This window comes from Perna viridis, chromosome 9, assembly GCF_037379345.1.
Source record: "Perna viridis isolate PV_CMFRI_1.1 ecotype Kerala chromosome 9, ASM3737934v1, whole genome shotgun sequence".
Taxonomy (NCBI): Eukaryota; Metazoa; Mollusca; class Bivalvia; order Mytilida; family Mytilidae; genus Perna; species Perna viridis.
The window spans coordinates 33,996,672-34,014,321 of NC_142453.1; the positions used below are offsets into that span (position 1 = coordinate 33,996,672).

Genomic DNA, 17,650 nt, shown 5'->3' on the forward strand with positions numbered 1-17,650 from the left:
GCAGAAACAAGTAAGCATGTCACCACACTCTAATAAGTAGAAGTTTCTCTGACTCCTAGTCAGTCAATCGTCAATAAAGGTTTCGGATGTACTCAATGTTAAAGTTTTGGTAAGTTGGTAAATTGAACTTTTCCTTTCTAGAATGGTTATTCGAGAGTGCAGTAAAATCGTGCAAGATCACGGACAGGATATTAAAATTTCTTCTCAATTCTTCTGAAGACTGATTAAATGCCCATAAATGTCTCATAAAATATATACAGATATTTGCAAAGCAATTAAACAGGTACGTGAAACAATAAAACTTCTATATTTTTTTACACTTTAATCACGTAAAGAATTTTATGATTTTATTGTTAATTCATTTTTGCCAAGTTAAAGACGTGTTGTACCGTTACGTTTATTCAATTATTCAATGGTATCCTATATGTATTCATATTAAGATATCTGCTATGACCAGATACCGGAATCACATATATAACTGTATGTCATATCAAATATCTTACAAAATTTATAAGATACGTCAGACCTAAAAATATTCGTATTTGATAAAATTGGGTAGGTAGGAAGGGATTTTTTATATTACTATGTTTTACATTGAGTCTATGGAAGAAATGTTCTGATTTTAACACTGCATATCGCAAAAATGACCAAAAAACACTTACGGGTGCACTATCTTAAGATGAATAAAACAGGGTGGATTTGGTAATAGAAACTTTTTTATTTTTATCTGACCTTATCAAATATATAAGATAAGTCCTTTGCGATATCTTTAAAAATGAATAATTATTAATACGGTGCCCAAACGTAATGGGAATCCAAAAATATAAACTTTGCGTGTTTTACTATTATTACTTACGTAGTTTCGACGTTGAAAACTTTTTAAGTCCGATCTCTGAAATAAAAAGAAAAACGTCATTATTTATAGAGTAACAACATGGATATATTAAAAAAAAAAAAAAAAAAAAAAAAAAAAAAGTAGACATGCCTCTTCATGATTACTAGTGCCCGAAAGTAATTGGAGAAACATTAACGAATATACTAGAATTGCTAAACGCCCTTTTAAATCATAAATATAACGCAGACAGGGCAAATCTACCTTTTGAAAATTAAATGGTTGTTGTAGGCGGAGGCATTTTCAGGGTTTTGAAATAAAAGGCGGGACAAAAAGTAGCACGGAAAAAGGAAAAAAACAAGAGCGAGAAGCAGTCGAAAATAATTAATTAAAATATGCATTGTGTATTGTTCGTTGGTAAATTAACATTTTCCTCTAGAGCTGCACGTAGAACTAAGCGAGTATGATGATGAATCGCTTGTCCGAATTCTCCTCGGTAGAAAAACTTCCACTGAACTCTGTGATTCCGATATAGATGAATTCAGACGACTCTGCTACATCCATATTGTAAAGTCAACAGGCGAATATTTAAGATGCTTACGTTGTTGCAATACATTTTTGTAGCTAATGCATGTAATGTCACCAGTACACGAACATATCTTGCTCACTTTACTTGTATACAGATATGAATTAGTAATACAATTCATTATTATTATTATTTAATATTTCCTATTTGTGTCTTAATTAATTTGTAATTATGTAATTGTAATTCATGTCATCTCTATTTTGAGGAATTAAAGAATGAATGAATGAATGAAAACCGAGTATAATCAAGAAACTGAACATGCCTGTGGTACAGGACACTAAACATGCTTGTGGTACAGGATACTGGTACAGGAAACTAAACATACATGTGGTACATGAAACTGAACTAAACATATATGTGGTACAGGAAACTAAACATGCATGTGGTACAGGATACTGGTACAGGAAACTAAACATGCATGTGGTACAGGAAACTGGTATAGGAAACTAAACATACATGTACAGGAAACTAAATATACATCTGGTACAGGAAACCACGGATAGGATGGACTGATATTCAGACCTTGAAGGTCAAAAGACGAAGACAAGGTCAAGGAAAGTAGATGCAGAAACAACAAACACTACATAGTAACTAAATGCAAAAACAAATAAAAACTGAAATTATGAAATCGAGCAGCTCGTACACTACAAGCACATATAAACATTCCCTGTTTTCATTGATAAAAAATCCACCGAGTTTATTGTAAAAGTATGTTACGTAATTATGTTATTATAATTGGCCAGTAATCGCCCCACCCCTTTTCTGAATCTGGATCCGCCACAGATAACGGTTTATCCATGAACGGCATACATCAATCACTTAACATGAAATACAGTAAGTTGGATGAAGGCTTGTTTAATATTGTTCTGCAGCATTTCTATACAATCAAGGGCTTAAAGTATGCTGTCATCTATTTGGAATTATGGCACACTTCCATTAATATTTTAAGCTTCGAGGTCAAGGAATTCAGGTTTAATCACTATTAAACCTAGGAAAGGTCAAGGTATTCATGTTTAATCACTATTATACCCAAATACGTCATTGAGTAATCATTTAATTCAATTTACTATAATTACTTCAATAACGGCTAATTAATATATACAATGACAGGCGATGATCGTCGGCTCAGTAAAGTGGAAGCACCGGTACCGGTGTACCATGCCTAGAGCTGGTATACATAGATGCTTTAAATCGAGGTGTCTATGAAGGAGAGAGAATTAAACCATGCTAACAATTTAATCGAACTGGACGCTAATGTAAAACGTCTTGGCGATAAATATTTTGCATGTAATTAAAAGATTTACAAAAATATCAGATCTGTATGGTTGCCGCAATTTGATAGGTTTAACAAATGAACAACGTGAATCAAGAACTCTGCAATGGCAAAAGAGAGATTAGAAAGGAAACAATTTTGTCCGGCTGTTGCATGATAGCTTTTCGGGTAATAAGGCCATAAAATTAGTCGTCATAGCTGCTTTTCAAAAATATAAGAAAAAATTGTGCGCTTAGACAAGTGTACAACTTGTTTATTTAGAGTATATAAAACGACTCTGAACACAGATATTGTAAAGCGAGTTTTAATTGTATCCGGAAAAAGCAACCCCATTCAAGTTGCAAATAAGTTTAACACTCAATGGCATTTTTCGCAACATTTTCTTTTATATTTATATACTAGAGTAACCGCAAGACTCTGGTCTAATTAAACTTCTCCAAGCTGTCAAAGTCATCCACGTGAGAATATTCTCAAACCCGGGATTTGATTAATTAGGCATCAGGGCGTTGGATTAGTAATTCTACAGAATATTTAAATATAATGTATATATAACTTATGCAATAGCTAATAAGATTTCATAAAACCCAATAATACATCGTAATATATTTAATCGTACCAAATATGTTCAACGCTTCTCGTTATAAAAACGACGTTGTTTCTAGCCTCGACACAATGACATTAATTTGGTATTAAATCCATCGATATGTCAGTGACATGAAATGCACAATAGAACCAAATTATATCATATTAAATATCTAACTGTCAGTCTAGTTGAAGCCTATTGTACCTGAATAACACTGTGCTTTATTAGACTATTGTAATGGCAGTGGTTGAGAGAAAGTTTATTGCAAGTTTTTGTTCTTTTTATTGAAAAAAAACGCGTTTGTTACATTACGTCAATGCAAATTGTATGCTGTAATCCGTTAACTTGGCAAATATAGAAAAAAAAACATCAAATATGCTTTGTTTGACGAGTAATTCTTTAATTTCAAATAACTGTTACAAGATTAGTTTGCATAGTTCACAGATTGTCGCAATAAACATAAATCACACAAAGATTTAAAACGTAAAAGAGCAATGACCAAATAATTGACCGTATATCTTACACAAATGTGAAAAAAAACGTATCATAAATGTCTACATTTAAAAGATTAGTATATTCCTTTTACAGTTTATAAATCATAACAAATGATCATACGTGTATTGGTCAATGAAGTCTCGGCATGGAAAGCTTCAGTTTCTCGTTTTCCCAAGCATATTGTATACATCTTCAATAAAAGATAATAATCTAATAAAAATTTATCTTTTATTGAAAACAAACAGTTTTCCCCGTTTTAGATGTACGAGGGTTGGGAACAGTTTATTACAGATTGGGAGACACGGGAAAGGGTGGGATCTCAAAATATTTATATGTATATGTACATGTAAACAAAAAGTCATGTATATATAGCGTATGGGCTGCCCACATGTCTTATATATTCAATTCGTATTTATCCATATCAAATTCGCTTACATTCATGTATGTTATTGACAATACATAAATTTTAAGAAACATGTTTACAGGTTCAACTCGATCTATGAATATTTTATGGTAAAAATTTGACCTAGTCCATTTTTGTTGTGATATCCCGTGTACTCAACTAGAATATAATCATACAATTACTACAAACCCTATACCTTTGTGTCTGTCGACAACCTGGAAACTTGGTAAATGTTGTAAACCCTCCATACCAATCTATGTAACTACAGTTATCCCCTCCTGTGTCAATCGGTATGTTTTGATGATAAGAGATGCATGCATGTCATAAATTATAAAATGAAAAAAAAAAAACGCATCCGCATGATTTTAACTGCTTCAAATTTTCTTCATACTGGTCAAAATACAAAAAGGTTTCTATGCACATAGCTTGTTCATTGATATTAATAATCAAAATGATGATCATTATATCATAACACGAGGACTTTATCTCGAATAATCTGCTCCATCGTGCTGCAGTTCACTGTTTAAAATTAACTTACTCAATAACTGAAGTCATATCTCCATGCAAGTTTCATTACAATTTGCATAATAATACATAAAGAATTGTTTAAAGCTGGCGGCTGAGTAGAGCAAATCAAGAATTGGAAAAGTCTTCACATGCTGAAATGCGATCGTCTTTGCTGTGACTTGCCGGACTTTTTTTACAAAATTATGGCAATGTGCAAATCCCGACGAGATGCATCAAATCTTCAACATTTTAAGAGTCGCTAGTAGGAAAGTGCTAATACCATGAAAGTCATCTGTCGAACGAGGTACGGAGAATGAAAATATACTAATGGTGAAAAATAATTAAAATAGAAATATCTTATGGTCTACAATGTTGAGAATAGAATAATGTAAAGGATAAGGAGTTCCTTTAGCAATAAAAACATGTTGGTCTTCTTATGTTGAAACTGATAACCAGTAAAAACATTATTCAAAATAAATAGAATGATATATAAACCAAACTTACATATGTTGGGGCTGTTCTTGGGCGATGGTAGTTTATATACCGTTTGGGTTGTTTCATTGTATCTATTTGCTCCTCTGTATAGGTCGACGACACCTTCGAATAATTCGACATCGACGAAACCGGGCGAGAATGAAGTGAACATGGTTCTTGATCACACGCTGTCTGAGGTCGGTCGTGCAACAGAATATCATGCATGTGGTTATAGTCGAAGCATCGGGAATGTCTATCGAAATAACGGTAGTCCGGGGCAGGGCTAGCCGGATGAAGGTTGATATTCTGTCGTCGACTGGCGTCCTCATATAATTTGTTCACGAGTGTAAAGCTCGATCTCATCTTAGCAACAGATCTGTGTCGCTCAGCGGCCGACCCCGCACTTCGAATCCTCGGCTGAGTCGGAACCCGAGGGGATTGCGAGTCGGTCGATAGGTATGATCGTGAACTCTTGCTGCTCCATGGTCTTTCTTGGGATTTGGTGTTGAATCGTGGCGGTGCCGTTCCTGGTCTGGTAGTCCGTGCTTTCCGAACGTGTCTTTCCAAAGGCGACGGTGGTTTCAGTCGAACCTCAGCATATGTATCCGTTTTTTCGCTAGGGAGCAATGCAAATGAGTCATCTTGAGGTAAAACCTCTGTACATTTTCTACTCTCATTTGCAAATAATTTATGTTTATATCCGTCAGCAATCCATGCTAGTCCTTCGTGGTAGTCTTCAAACACCATTTTGACTTTTCACTGATAAGACAAGAACTATTTTCTCATAATTTTATTCGTCGGCACACAAACTTTCGATTAAATCCGTTTCTGAAGTCAATTACACTAAAACAAGACACACCTAGCGTTTCATGTCACTTTGTACACAGAAACCATGTGTATCACAAACTAGAATTTAACAATATGCGTGGTCCGTACAAGGTAATCAAAATATATTCCCCAGTCAATGGTTTTAATGGGTTTTAAAATGTATCAATCGAAATACGATCCACTAAATATTCCGTCACAAACATCCATTTGAACGGGAGCAATGGTGTAGAAATTTTCATCTATATCAGATAAGTTATTTACAAAGATACATAACACAACAAAACTGTAGTCAATTAGGCGTTCACATCACAATGGCAAAAAATCCGTATCAATATATTAGTTCCATTTCGGAATGGAATCTTGGCATTAGATCTACAACTTTGTTTACTGATACGTCCAACGTTAGGGGTATGGGTAGATTTCCAATCATAAATGCACAAGTGGATTATCGAACGCAATCAGAAGATAATCCCAATATTAGACAAACTTTAATCTCCTTAAGTCAGATTTTACCAGGTATCCAAACAAAATTACTCGATATCGGAATTTTATATTTTAATTCATTTCAATTTAAACACTATTGATTCATATCAAGATTTAGAGTTAACTAGAACCTTGGCATCCCGCTTTCTGGAACATACAAAAAATGTCAAATTTGAACCTTAAATTACGAGATTACAAGCAATCTGAAGACTTTTGATCCAAAAAACAAATATTTTTTTCCAAGTTTATCACAATCAGTCTGAGTAAATAGGACGAGATCAATAAAAGTAATTATGTTAAATCATACCTCTCAGGTAAAAATAAAGAGAGAGAAGTTCTTGGTTACAATATCGATCAGAAAAAGACTTAAAGAAAACAATTTCTATAAGATTTAATTTCATATTTTCGTATATTTAAAAGAAACATGTAAAGGCGTAGAAAGCTGATACCTAATAATAATATGAATTTTATTGTCCGATTATGTTAATTCTAGTACTCGGTAATTATAAAAATTATTTTGACACGTTCCAGAAAATTGACAAGTTTCGGAACTAATTTTAAATTTAAATTGAAATCCTGATAGAACCCAACCTACTAATTTTTGGAAGAGTATTAATTGTACCTGAAAATAACATTATAGAGAAGAATATGCATCCCATTTTAACTGAAGTATTTATGTATTGAATGTAGAAATGACGCCGCTTCCGTTGCTTTATCAGATCTTACAATGGGATGCTTGATACCTTCTCACGAAAATCAGACCATCAAAAATAGAACAGAATGTCAACGACTTTTGCAATCAATTCTAATTAAAAGCCTTTTATCTGATCCTCGCTTTCCTGCTATTTTCATATACATTACTACAACACGCAATTAAAGAAAAGAGAAGTTGGAAATTACCGAGATATAACCACATATACAAATGTAACCGAAGAACATTTTGAGTTCGAAGTGTAGAAAATCTAAAATTTCTGTAAAACTCCAAATTTCATCTCTTACAAGGAATTATGCGACGTTAAAAAATGTATATACGTACATCAACGACTGCGAGCGACCAGAGGGCAAGGCATAAAAATTAACAGAGGGTTTCCATTTTCTCTAACTAGTAGCTTCAAACCAACGACGGAGTCTAAAAGTGCATTCAAGTGTAACCATGATTTAAGAAGCATCTAAAGCTTGGAATTCAAGAGATAAAGGGCGGGAATAACAAAACAAAATAAAGAAATGCAAAGAAGTAAATCGATCAAATCGGACACAGAAACTATGTTTATCAACTTGGATACATTACAACCGAAAACTCTCCTCAATAAAAGGTGATAGTGAAACACGCGTATTCTTGAAAATTCATATACGTGACACCGACAAACACCACGGATAATCTACAGTCTAAAATACTGCAAGAATGCAATGACAGGCCCCAACATAGGCAAATGACATTTCTCCAACAGAGGGCAACGATATTGCTTCAACAGGAGTCAACGACATGGCTTCACTAGTGGGCAACTACATGCCTTCAGCAGAAGGCAACGACAGGCTTCCAACTGAGAGGGAAATTACATGACTCCTACACAGGACAATGACTTGCCATCAACTGAGGCCACCGACAGGCCTCCTACACAGGACAATAACACGCCTTCAACTGCGGAAACCGACATGCCTCCAGCTGAGAAGGAAACTACCAGACTCCTAAACAGGGCAATTACATGCCATCAACATGGGTCACCGACAGGCCCTCAACATAGGACACCAACAGGCTTCCAGATGGGGGAGAAGCTACAACCCTCCTTCACAGGACAATAACATGCCCTCAACAGAAGGCACCGACAGGCCTCCGTTTGATAAAGAAAATACAGGCCTCCTATACGGGGCACTGACAGGCCATCTACTGAGAGCAGCGACGAGTCTTCAACAGAGGACCTACACTAAACGGCAATTTGGAAAATTTAAAACTCCATCAATTGATAAAAAAAACAACAATTATTACAAACACACAAAAGACAAAAAGGGACAGGAAAAGGCGCCATAAAAATTACTCGCATGTTACCGAGGTTCCAACAAATTCAACGAAAACAGAATGACAATAACAATGAGAACATGACACATACCACAACATTATAAGGTCTTTATCATAAATCTGTAACCGACGAAATGTTTATCATTATACAAACAGTGGGCAATAAAATTATGAAAGTAAATATTTAAACACTCCAAATTTATTTACATTTATCTTATGATCAAATCCAGCGTCTTCTCTGATGTGACAAGTTTAATAACATCATAGTATATATCTTTACCCAATAATAATAATCACTGTCCTTCAAATGCCGCTTCTTTTACCAAGGTATACAACAGTAAATACAACATCTCCGTCATACTGTTAAGCGGAGAATATTGATCGTGAACAGATCGATAATATATCTTAAGTATTAAAGGATGTTATGGATCGTGAACTACCAACAAGGTGTTTTGTTACATTATCTGCCGATTCAGCAAAACGGCAATTTCTAAAACAAAGCAAGTGTGTCTCTCAAAATGATTTTCAAAGGATGGAGTAATGCGTCTAAAACAGTTGTGTATAAAATGCAAAAGACAATAATTCGTCGTTCGCATTTGTGTGTGAGCGTGTGTGTTTGTGGACACATTTTTATCAAGATATCAGACGTTCATACCTACATTATAGGTATGTTAGTGACTTTTACGGTTACATCGTGGTTCGATAGACACAATACACACCACATATACCTACATGTCTTCTCGAATCATTTCTATTTATTAGCTCGATGAAATCACACTCAACACTTGACTTTGCTTTAAAAATACAATGATTAACGTTTTTTCAGTCGAAGGGAAAGTTGATAACTGATACTACAACATTATGTCATACGCCCACCCATCCCTCCATTCCCCGAATTCAAATGACTACCATGTATGTATATCAAATTCATTTTGGTATATCTATTCGAAACCAGATTGTACAGTAATATGAAATCGAACAAACCAACTTATTAGTAACACAAGTATTATATATTGCACTCAAATTCTTTGGAGTACACATTTAATAAGTACCAGTGTTTATCTTCGTCAATATAAATATTTAAAGGAACCAAGAAAAACACAGTGCACGATTCGTCAACGGCTATATAAGCAGGTATTACAAAATCCAGATAACTTTGTACTAAGGGACGAAACTGTGATTACAAAATTGTAATTCGTGTTTGGTCAATGATGAGTAAGATTTGTTATTCATTGCAAATATTTTTCAGTTTCGTGAATAGATGTATTTCCACTGATTATGAAAACATTATTTTGTATAATTAGAAAACCGTTGGAAGAAAACATTTAAATGCCAGGCAGATTTTTTTCAGCACACTTACAAGACTGTCTTTATATATGCACAGCATATGGTGTTTCCAGTCATTAAGAGTAATATATCAGGATATGATTGTTTATCAGCAGGAACGGTATTTTTGTATTTAAAATTGTTTCAAAAAGGTTGATACAAATAACCCAAGCCAAATCAGTCGGAATATCTAACTTCAAGAAACATGTAAACTCAAGATGTGCCTGATCAAAGTTTTCTGTCAGATATTTGCTAGTACATTATATTTATCTCGATTTTGTAGAGCTATCAACTATGTTTGCCAAAATTTGCTGTTAATACAGGGCGGTTGTCTTGAATGATGCATGATTGCTACGGACGAGATTGTAATGCGATCGTGAGAAGTGATTTTAAGTGTTAATATACATTTGTTGGTAACAAATCGGTCAGGTTTCAATCAAAATTCAGTTAAATTGATCTATCATGGGGAAAACCTGATTAAAAGAAATTGTAGTGCAACAGGCTGTTAATGTCTTTAAATGTCTTTGTAATTATGTAGATACTATTCTTTGTCGTAAACTTGATACAATTTCTCATGAAGTAAATCAAATAAACTATAAAAAAAAACATTTCCAAACGATCCAAACATACCGATAGTACGGAGAACCGCCCAGTTTTCTTCGTTATAAAACTTTAATGATTCTATCAAAAGTCATTAAAGTGCTTTGAGGAATTCACCAAGAACTTTCTGTTCGGACTAGTGATTTTGAAACACGAAAGATTTCAGATTTTATGATAATGTTTCAGATTAATATCAAAACCTCGATAGAATATTTGACGTCGTAATTGCAATAAATCCAAATTGAGTAAATAATAACTATATAAAAATGACGACAAACGTGCTCCGGACAGAGAGAAAATATATAAAGAATGACGCGATAATTTGGTTTTTTTTTACATTTTCAAACTGCTGGATTTAAATTCAAAATAATTTATGCATTTTTAATAGTCTGACTTCAACCACTTAAATGGTTCCTATATATTTCAAAATAGTAGGTTTCATGACACATCAATTTTCGAGGTTCTAAACTTGCATCAATCTGTCAAAGTAATACTCTAAATATACAATGTACATGATTTAAATCGGAGACAAAGACAGTAATCAATGTGATTTCTGGTAAATAAATACAAAATATTGGAAAACAAAGTCAATCTTCATTTTACACAACAATATATGATAGAAATACATTTGAAGCAGCGAAGTGTAAATCCTGTGTTAGACAACAACAACAAAACATACACACAGTACCAGTCCCAATCTGCGACAAAGGTCAATTGTATACTATAATCTATGTACTTGTAACATTAATGCTGGGCTGATGCTTTCCCATGCCCTGGTTACCCTTTTTGGTATTTAGATAGTGCAAAAAATGAAAAGCCATCCGAGACAGAGAGTTTGAAAAAGTAATCAAGGGAACCAAGATTCTAGCGAGATTCAAAAGAACGTAATCCAGGGGAAAAGCCCAGACATGGGAAAGACATACACAACAAAGAACAAAAAATTCTTCTTAAGTGATGACTTCAATCCTGTAGCAACATAACCCTGTTTCAGAAGTCTTATAAGAAGTTTAGCCCGATACAAAAAGTCTGCATAGTTGCGGCAAGCTCAGCTAAAAAGTGTGCCTCATAAGAATGAAGTGATAGGTCAGCAAGTATAGGAGCACATTTTCTTTCCATTTGAATGCCGACCGTTTGTTAAAAAACGCGTCCACCAAACTGGACAAATATGTTGTCGATAAAAAATTCGAGCATTTTGAAAACATCATCTTCGGAATATTTGGAAGATGATTTGGAATTATGTTTTTACAAAGTACGAGGAATATCTACCAAGAACTGCATATTTGTATCTAGGTTTACTGTCTTTTTTGGAGTAACAACGATGTATAATGTTCTTGAGTCGGGATTTTAACTGTGTATGGGGGAAAGAAGTATAAAGAGTTGATAAATCATAGGTTTTGATGATATTGTATTCTAATAATAATTTTCAACTGACGATTCCAGAAGATTTTTTCGAATTTTTGAGAATCCACATTGAATTAATACCACTACGGGAGTAACAAGTGTCGTAGTAGGACTGGAGACCCTCTTTGACAGCTGGGAGTATAGAGTAAATTGTTTGAAAGAGGATTGGTGGTACAGTGCAGATCCAGCTATGTAGCGTTGTTTGTATGGATTCGTGTGGAGTTAAGGAATCAAGTACATAGACGGTAGATCACAGCCATCGTCTTTGGTAGAGAGACCAAAAGAGGACAGCACAGATTTATGGTTTACGACTATCTCGTCTTTGGAGAGTGTTGTAGCAGTATAGGTATTATTACTGCTATTGTTTCCACGTAATAAGCATTGGATGTAATGCGCTTTGCAGACAAAAACAATGTTCTTTCTGAGCTTTGTCTGCTGGTACGACAACATATTTTTCATGTATATTAGACAATGCTTTTAATACATCGTGGTCTTAGAAAACTGATGTAAGTATTGAAACTCTTTGTCCTACTTAAAACTTTTATACGCTTCAAAATTATACACCCCACGTCTTGTACCCACTCTGACAGAGAATCAATGCCTTCTTGTTCTCGTTGTATCCATTTTCTTGCGTAGTCCTCCACGGGATCCGTAAGAACTTCAAAGTTATAGTTCCAATTTATGGAGCGTGGTTCATGATGCATGAGACCTTTAGAAAGGACATTACGGAGAGATTCGTTTTCGAAGATGCTATTAAACTTATTGAAATATTTAAAAACATTTATAAGTTATCGTTGGACTTATTGAAGGGTGGACGGACTGACGAACCCTGAATATTGCATATACGTAAGTGGACTCGAATAAGGAATGTCTCTATTATTGACTACCGAACTAAATCAAAAGTTTTGACGACCGTGTCGCATACCTTACTTGTACATGTGAAGTGACCTATGAACAATTTAGATCCAAAAGATAAATATTAAATTAGCAGTAACGAACCAAAGCCTTACACTAGGAATTACGTTTTGTTTTCTAGTGTTAAAATCACTATTGATTTCAAGTGAACATGGAATGGGTTGACATGTTTAATTATGGTACAAAACTGTTCCAATGGGCATGGTTACATAATAGAAGTATATCAACAAATACAGGACATCGAGATTTCGTATACACGAAGTTCTTTGTTGTTTAAATAATAGGTCTGCTTTTATTGCACTGCACTTCAAAGGAAAGACAAATTGCAAGTATTGAACATCAGCAAATGCATTTTGTTTTTTGCGCTTAAATTGTTTCCCATTTTTTTTCAGTTACTCTATATATACATGTAGTATATTTTTTTAAACATAAAAATAAGATTTGGGCGAAACGTTTTCACCATCAAAGTAAAAATCTAAACACAAAATCAAGTAAAATCATACAGAATACTGATTAAGTTCTTTTTTCAAAGACAAGTGAAATTCTTGAATTAATTTGTCTGAAGAAATATAAACTAAACATTTGTTTTCATCGTAGTCACTTTTTAAACATATGTCTGTCATAAAGGATTTATGAATCATCGATTTTCATCGATTTAGTCCATATAAATGAATGGTATCTGTAAATAGGTACGGCAAAAAAATAAAAAAGCATTGTTTCCTGCTACCAGCAAGAAAAAAAAGTAGGGTAGGTTGGTAGGAAAATTATTTATTTTTCAAAAACGTTTTAATTGGGGAAACAATCTACACGGTGCTTGAGTCAAAATGGCCATACAATGTTTAGGGTAGGCATAAAAATAGGGTAGGAAGGGTAGCGGGAAACAGTCATATTTTGTTTTGCTTAACCTGATGTTTAGCTCTTATTGGTAATGAATAAGTCACTTTGTCACCAAAACCTCAATTTATATGCAAATATGAAGACACAAATGGACATGTTTTAGAATGTTAAATCCATTGAGAATTTATTAAATATTTTCTGTTCAGTAGAATATACCTGTTCACACTGTTACTACCCAATTTGATGACTCGTTTCGTTTTAAGTCACTATTGAACAAAAAAGGGATTTTCGAGTTCCCTAATAATTTTTACAAAAATCCAACACATCAAGTCATCGCACCACCAAGTCCTACCCAAACATTTCATCATATATATGTGAATTATATCTGCTTATCATGATAGTGTAGGATTTTCCTATGAAAAGATGTTACCCATATCTCTACAAAATTAGACCCCGAATGACACAATATGAATTTCTACAATACCCCAACACTATTATAAGCAATACATTTTGAGCGCTTGGAATTTAGTGACGATGTCTCGAGCGACACTCAATTATAAACTACCCGTTTACAGTAAAAAAAGTCAGATTTTTAAATCTTATCATTTCGCGTAGTTCTTGACTGTTGATGTTAGGTCTTTTCTTTTTGTCTTCATTATTTATTCCAGCATTGCTAGAGGTTGTCTGGCAAGCTATTTTCTGACTTGGTGCTTACGTTGAAGTGAAGGGATATTCATTACTTTCCTTATTGTGGTTTTGGTCTTGAATCAATTGTTTTAAGTATTAGGAGTTTCAGTTGTTAACAAAAATATTATTATTCTGAACAACCAAATTAAGGAACATACAAAATAGCTAATTAAAATTACACTGTTTAAGTGCATTGCTTATGAATATAAAAAGTGACGAATTAAATACAACGAGAATAGGTACGGTGTATATGTCAAAGAGACAATCCCACCGCGATGAAAATGTTAGCCCAAGGCCACCCATTGGTCTTCAGTGAACGGCAATGAAACCCTGAAATGCTTGATATTATCCATATTTCACATATTCTGATAGAGCGCACGAATAATTACATAATTTTTTTTGTTAAAACAATTAGAGAGATTCACATGAAGGCCCGATGAACTTGAATCCAAAGATATCCTTTATAAAAATGATATTTTTAGTACAAGAGTCTATAAAAAATCTCCACACAAAGTACGCGACGTTGTACAAGAATTGTTTATGTAGCCCATGAATCGTAGCATACTGGTCACTTACCTTCCCCCATCTTGACCAGAACCACTTGAAGAACTGATCAACTCCACCGAAGTATTTCTTGATTCGATCATTTTGGTTATAAAATCCACTACATATTGGACAGTTAGCTTCGTGATTCTCCTCAGTGTCCGGATTTTCCAAAGCGGGAACCGTTTTTGGACGTTTCACTCTTGGCACTTTAGGAACAATGTAAGTATTGTCACTGTAAGTGTCCACATATTCAGGCATTCCATTGTATCTTCCTTCAGGATAAGGTTCATAATTTAAATTTTCCTTATTTTCACAAGCGTCATCGTCTGACATGGCATCAATATCGTCAAATGATTTAAGCGACGATCTCCCGACGCTAATTTCATCAAACGTCACACTACGTTTCATCGACCCGAAGCCACTGTCGATGTCGCTCCGACTACTGTGATGATGATTTCGTAACGAAGATCTCGAGAATGATTTGGTTACAATAGTTGGACCGGGGATAGTCGATATATGTAAACCGGAAGTGTCATCAGCAGCTACGACATTCGTAGATCGTCTGCTCAACTGATTGAAATCGTTTCGTATTCGAGCTTTTGGTATTATCATCATCGGTGACTCATCAATCGATACAGTCTGGTTTGGTCGAAATTTTTGTCTTTTTGCTTTTACTCGTCGTAATTGATTCCTATCCTCTTTAGACAGAATTTCCGACATGTTTGGCAATATTCTGGCAAGTGAGCTCTCACTCCGTCGTAAAGGACCAATGGATTTCGAACTTCCTAGAGCAGAGCCAATCCTTCTAGATTCCATCACGCAAAATCTTATAACTCCGTTTTTGTGTATGTTTTTTAGAAATTTGTATGTTCCCAATTATCTCTTTACCAAAACAAGTAGGTATTGTCAAGCTCTGTTCATCTGTCAAACGGATTAAATTCTATAGACATATAAATACTCGGTACAACATTAATCCTTTCAAGTAAGATTTTGTGGGTCTTCTGTCCATATTTACTTAACGAAGCAGGGTAGACAGTTCCTTGTAATTCTGAAATGATCAATCGACATGTTAGTTTCATGCGTCCATTTAATAATACTTATATTTGCAAATAATTTACCATTTTATTGTAAACATTAGTGACAATGTTTAATGAGTATAGAGAAAATTTTATGAAATACTTCCATTCCACTTTACCTAGAGACCAGGCCTACTCGAGTACGGCAATTCGTAATTACAAAAACCGACAAATATCTTAGAGAGCAGTAGAGTGCACCGCTCCATTTATTTCATTCCATGTAGGGTATAAACAAATATGGATTCGCACTATCACCATGAAAAGTTTAAGAGTGGTAATTCCAATAATTCGTTATTTAAACAAAATAATCCCAAATAAATTTGTGTTTGGTATAAATCACCCATTTCACGTATGTGCTTCATTCCTTCGCTGTATTTTCTGTAATAAACTTTTTTGCCTTTGAAGGTCATAAAAGGCTTTGAACAAGTTGACACTCCATGATAAGTGGAGGCGATAAAAATTTCTCTTTTATACAAGTGTCTAAATACTAGTATTCAAAGTGGTATATGTTTACTAAATGTGGCATTGAATAGTTTAAACTTATTTCCATGAATGGATATGGAAGACTTTAAAGCAATTGGCATTTTAAACAAGTCCTGTCTTATGTTTTACATGTATATATATATTTTTTTCCATTTTCAGCTAGAGTGTTAAGCTACTTCCGTATAATACAAAATTTATGATGCGGATGAGAATCCAGTTGAATCTACATCTTGAATACAATATCAGTGGACGGATTCAGAGATTTTTGTTAAGGTGTTCCGTAAAATAAGCGGTTCTAGCCTGTTGTTTGTAAATTTTTGCCAGAATTTTACACGAAATTAACAACAAATTCTATAAAGGGGGTTCCATCCCCCGAAATCCCCTGTATGCGCCACTGTATGTATGGTAATTCGACTAATCAATGACACGAGAAACGATTGACATCGGGGTTGACATCAAATAGAATGTCAGCAATAAATAGTATTATTCACTAAACAAAAGTCAATTGTACATATGTCTCTGTAATTTTAGTGGTTGGGTAATTTTTTTTCTAATATGAAATTTAATTATGGTTTTCTAATTAGACACACATGTGGAAGAATCAAATTATTTTTTAAATGATTTAAAATAATTCATCTTAGCTGGATGTCAATCAATATTGTTCATCAAAATGTTCTCGCAAGAATTCAATAACACCTTACAACATACATATAACTATATACATTTATTCCCTAAAAAAAGCATAAAAGGTGTATTCTTCTTACCTTCATAGATCTAAAACTCGATCCGCCTTTCGCTCCAAGTAAATTTTGATAATATCCAAAAAATCTATAAATAAACAATAAATGCCGTTTATCCAACCATAAAAAGTCACTTTCGTACAGAGTGTTGATTTTTAAAAGTAACAATATTTATAAATATGTATAATGATATACAAAGATCATACTTGAGGCGTATAATCCCTAAGATACACAATAGGCAGTATTTAAAACAGTGGCCATGAAATCATGTTCTATACAATGGAAAGCTATAGTTAGATAATCAACGAAAAAACGATGATTTTTGATCGGAAATCTATAGCAGGCTTATCTGCCACAGATTTAGCAAAGAATATTGACATTTCTACAATAGATAAATAATTGTCAAAATTGTATAAGAAAGTTTCTTTCTTAAATATCTCTATCTACGATCTGTAAAGAATAATTTGTCCGCTGATGTATGAATTATTTTGTGTAGACAATAATCGCGTAACGAGACAATTTGCCATTCACTTAAATCTAAAAAAGGACGAAACCTATTAA

The 17,650-nt window shown here is 34.0% G+C and overlaps 1 protein-coding gene across 18 annotated transcripts in view; it reads right to left on the minus strand.

Annotated features, from left to right (window-relative positions):
- The window catches only part of LOC148607925 (uncharacterized), a 44,622-nt gene that overhangs the window by 25,229 nt on the left and 1,743 nt on the right, over positions 1–17,650 (minus strand). For 16 of the 18 annotated variants that reach the window (XM_088546263.1, XM_088546270.1, XM_088546267.1 and 13 more), the window contains exons 2-4: positions 17,114–17,177; positions 14,821–15,838; positions 857–892 (exon numbers count right to left, since the gene is read on the minus strand). In XM_088546263.1, coding sequence (XP_088402389.1) covers positions 857–892; positions 14,821–15,606 — 822 coding nt within the window. In that variant the 5' untranslated portion in view covers positions 15,607–15,838; positions 17,114–17,177. Of the gene's footprint in view, positions 1–856; positions 893–5,183; positions 6,668–14,820; positions 15,839–17,113; positions 17,178–17,650 lie in introns of those variants that run through there. The other 2 variants (XM_088546265.1, XM_088546280.1) reach the window with 2 other exon arrangements.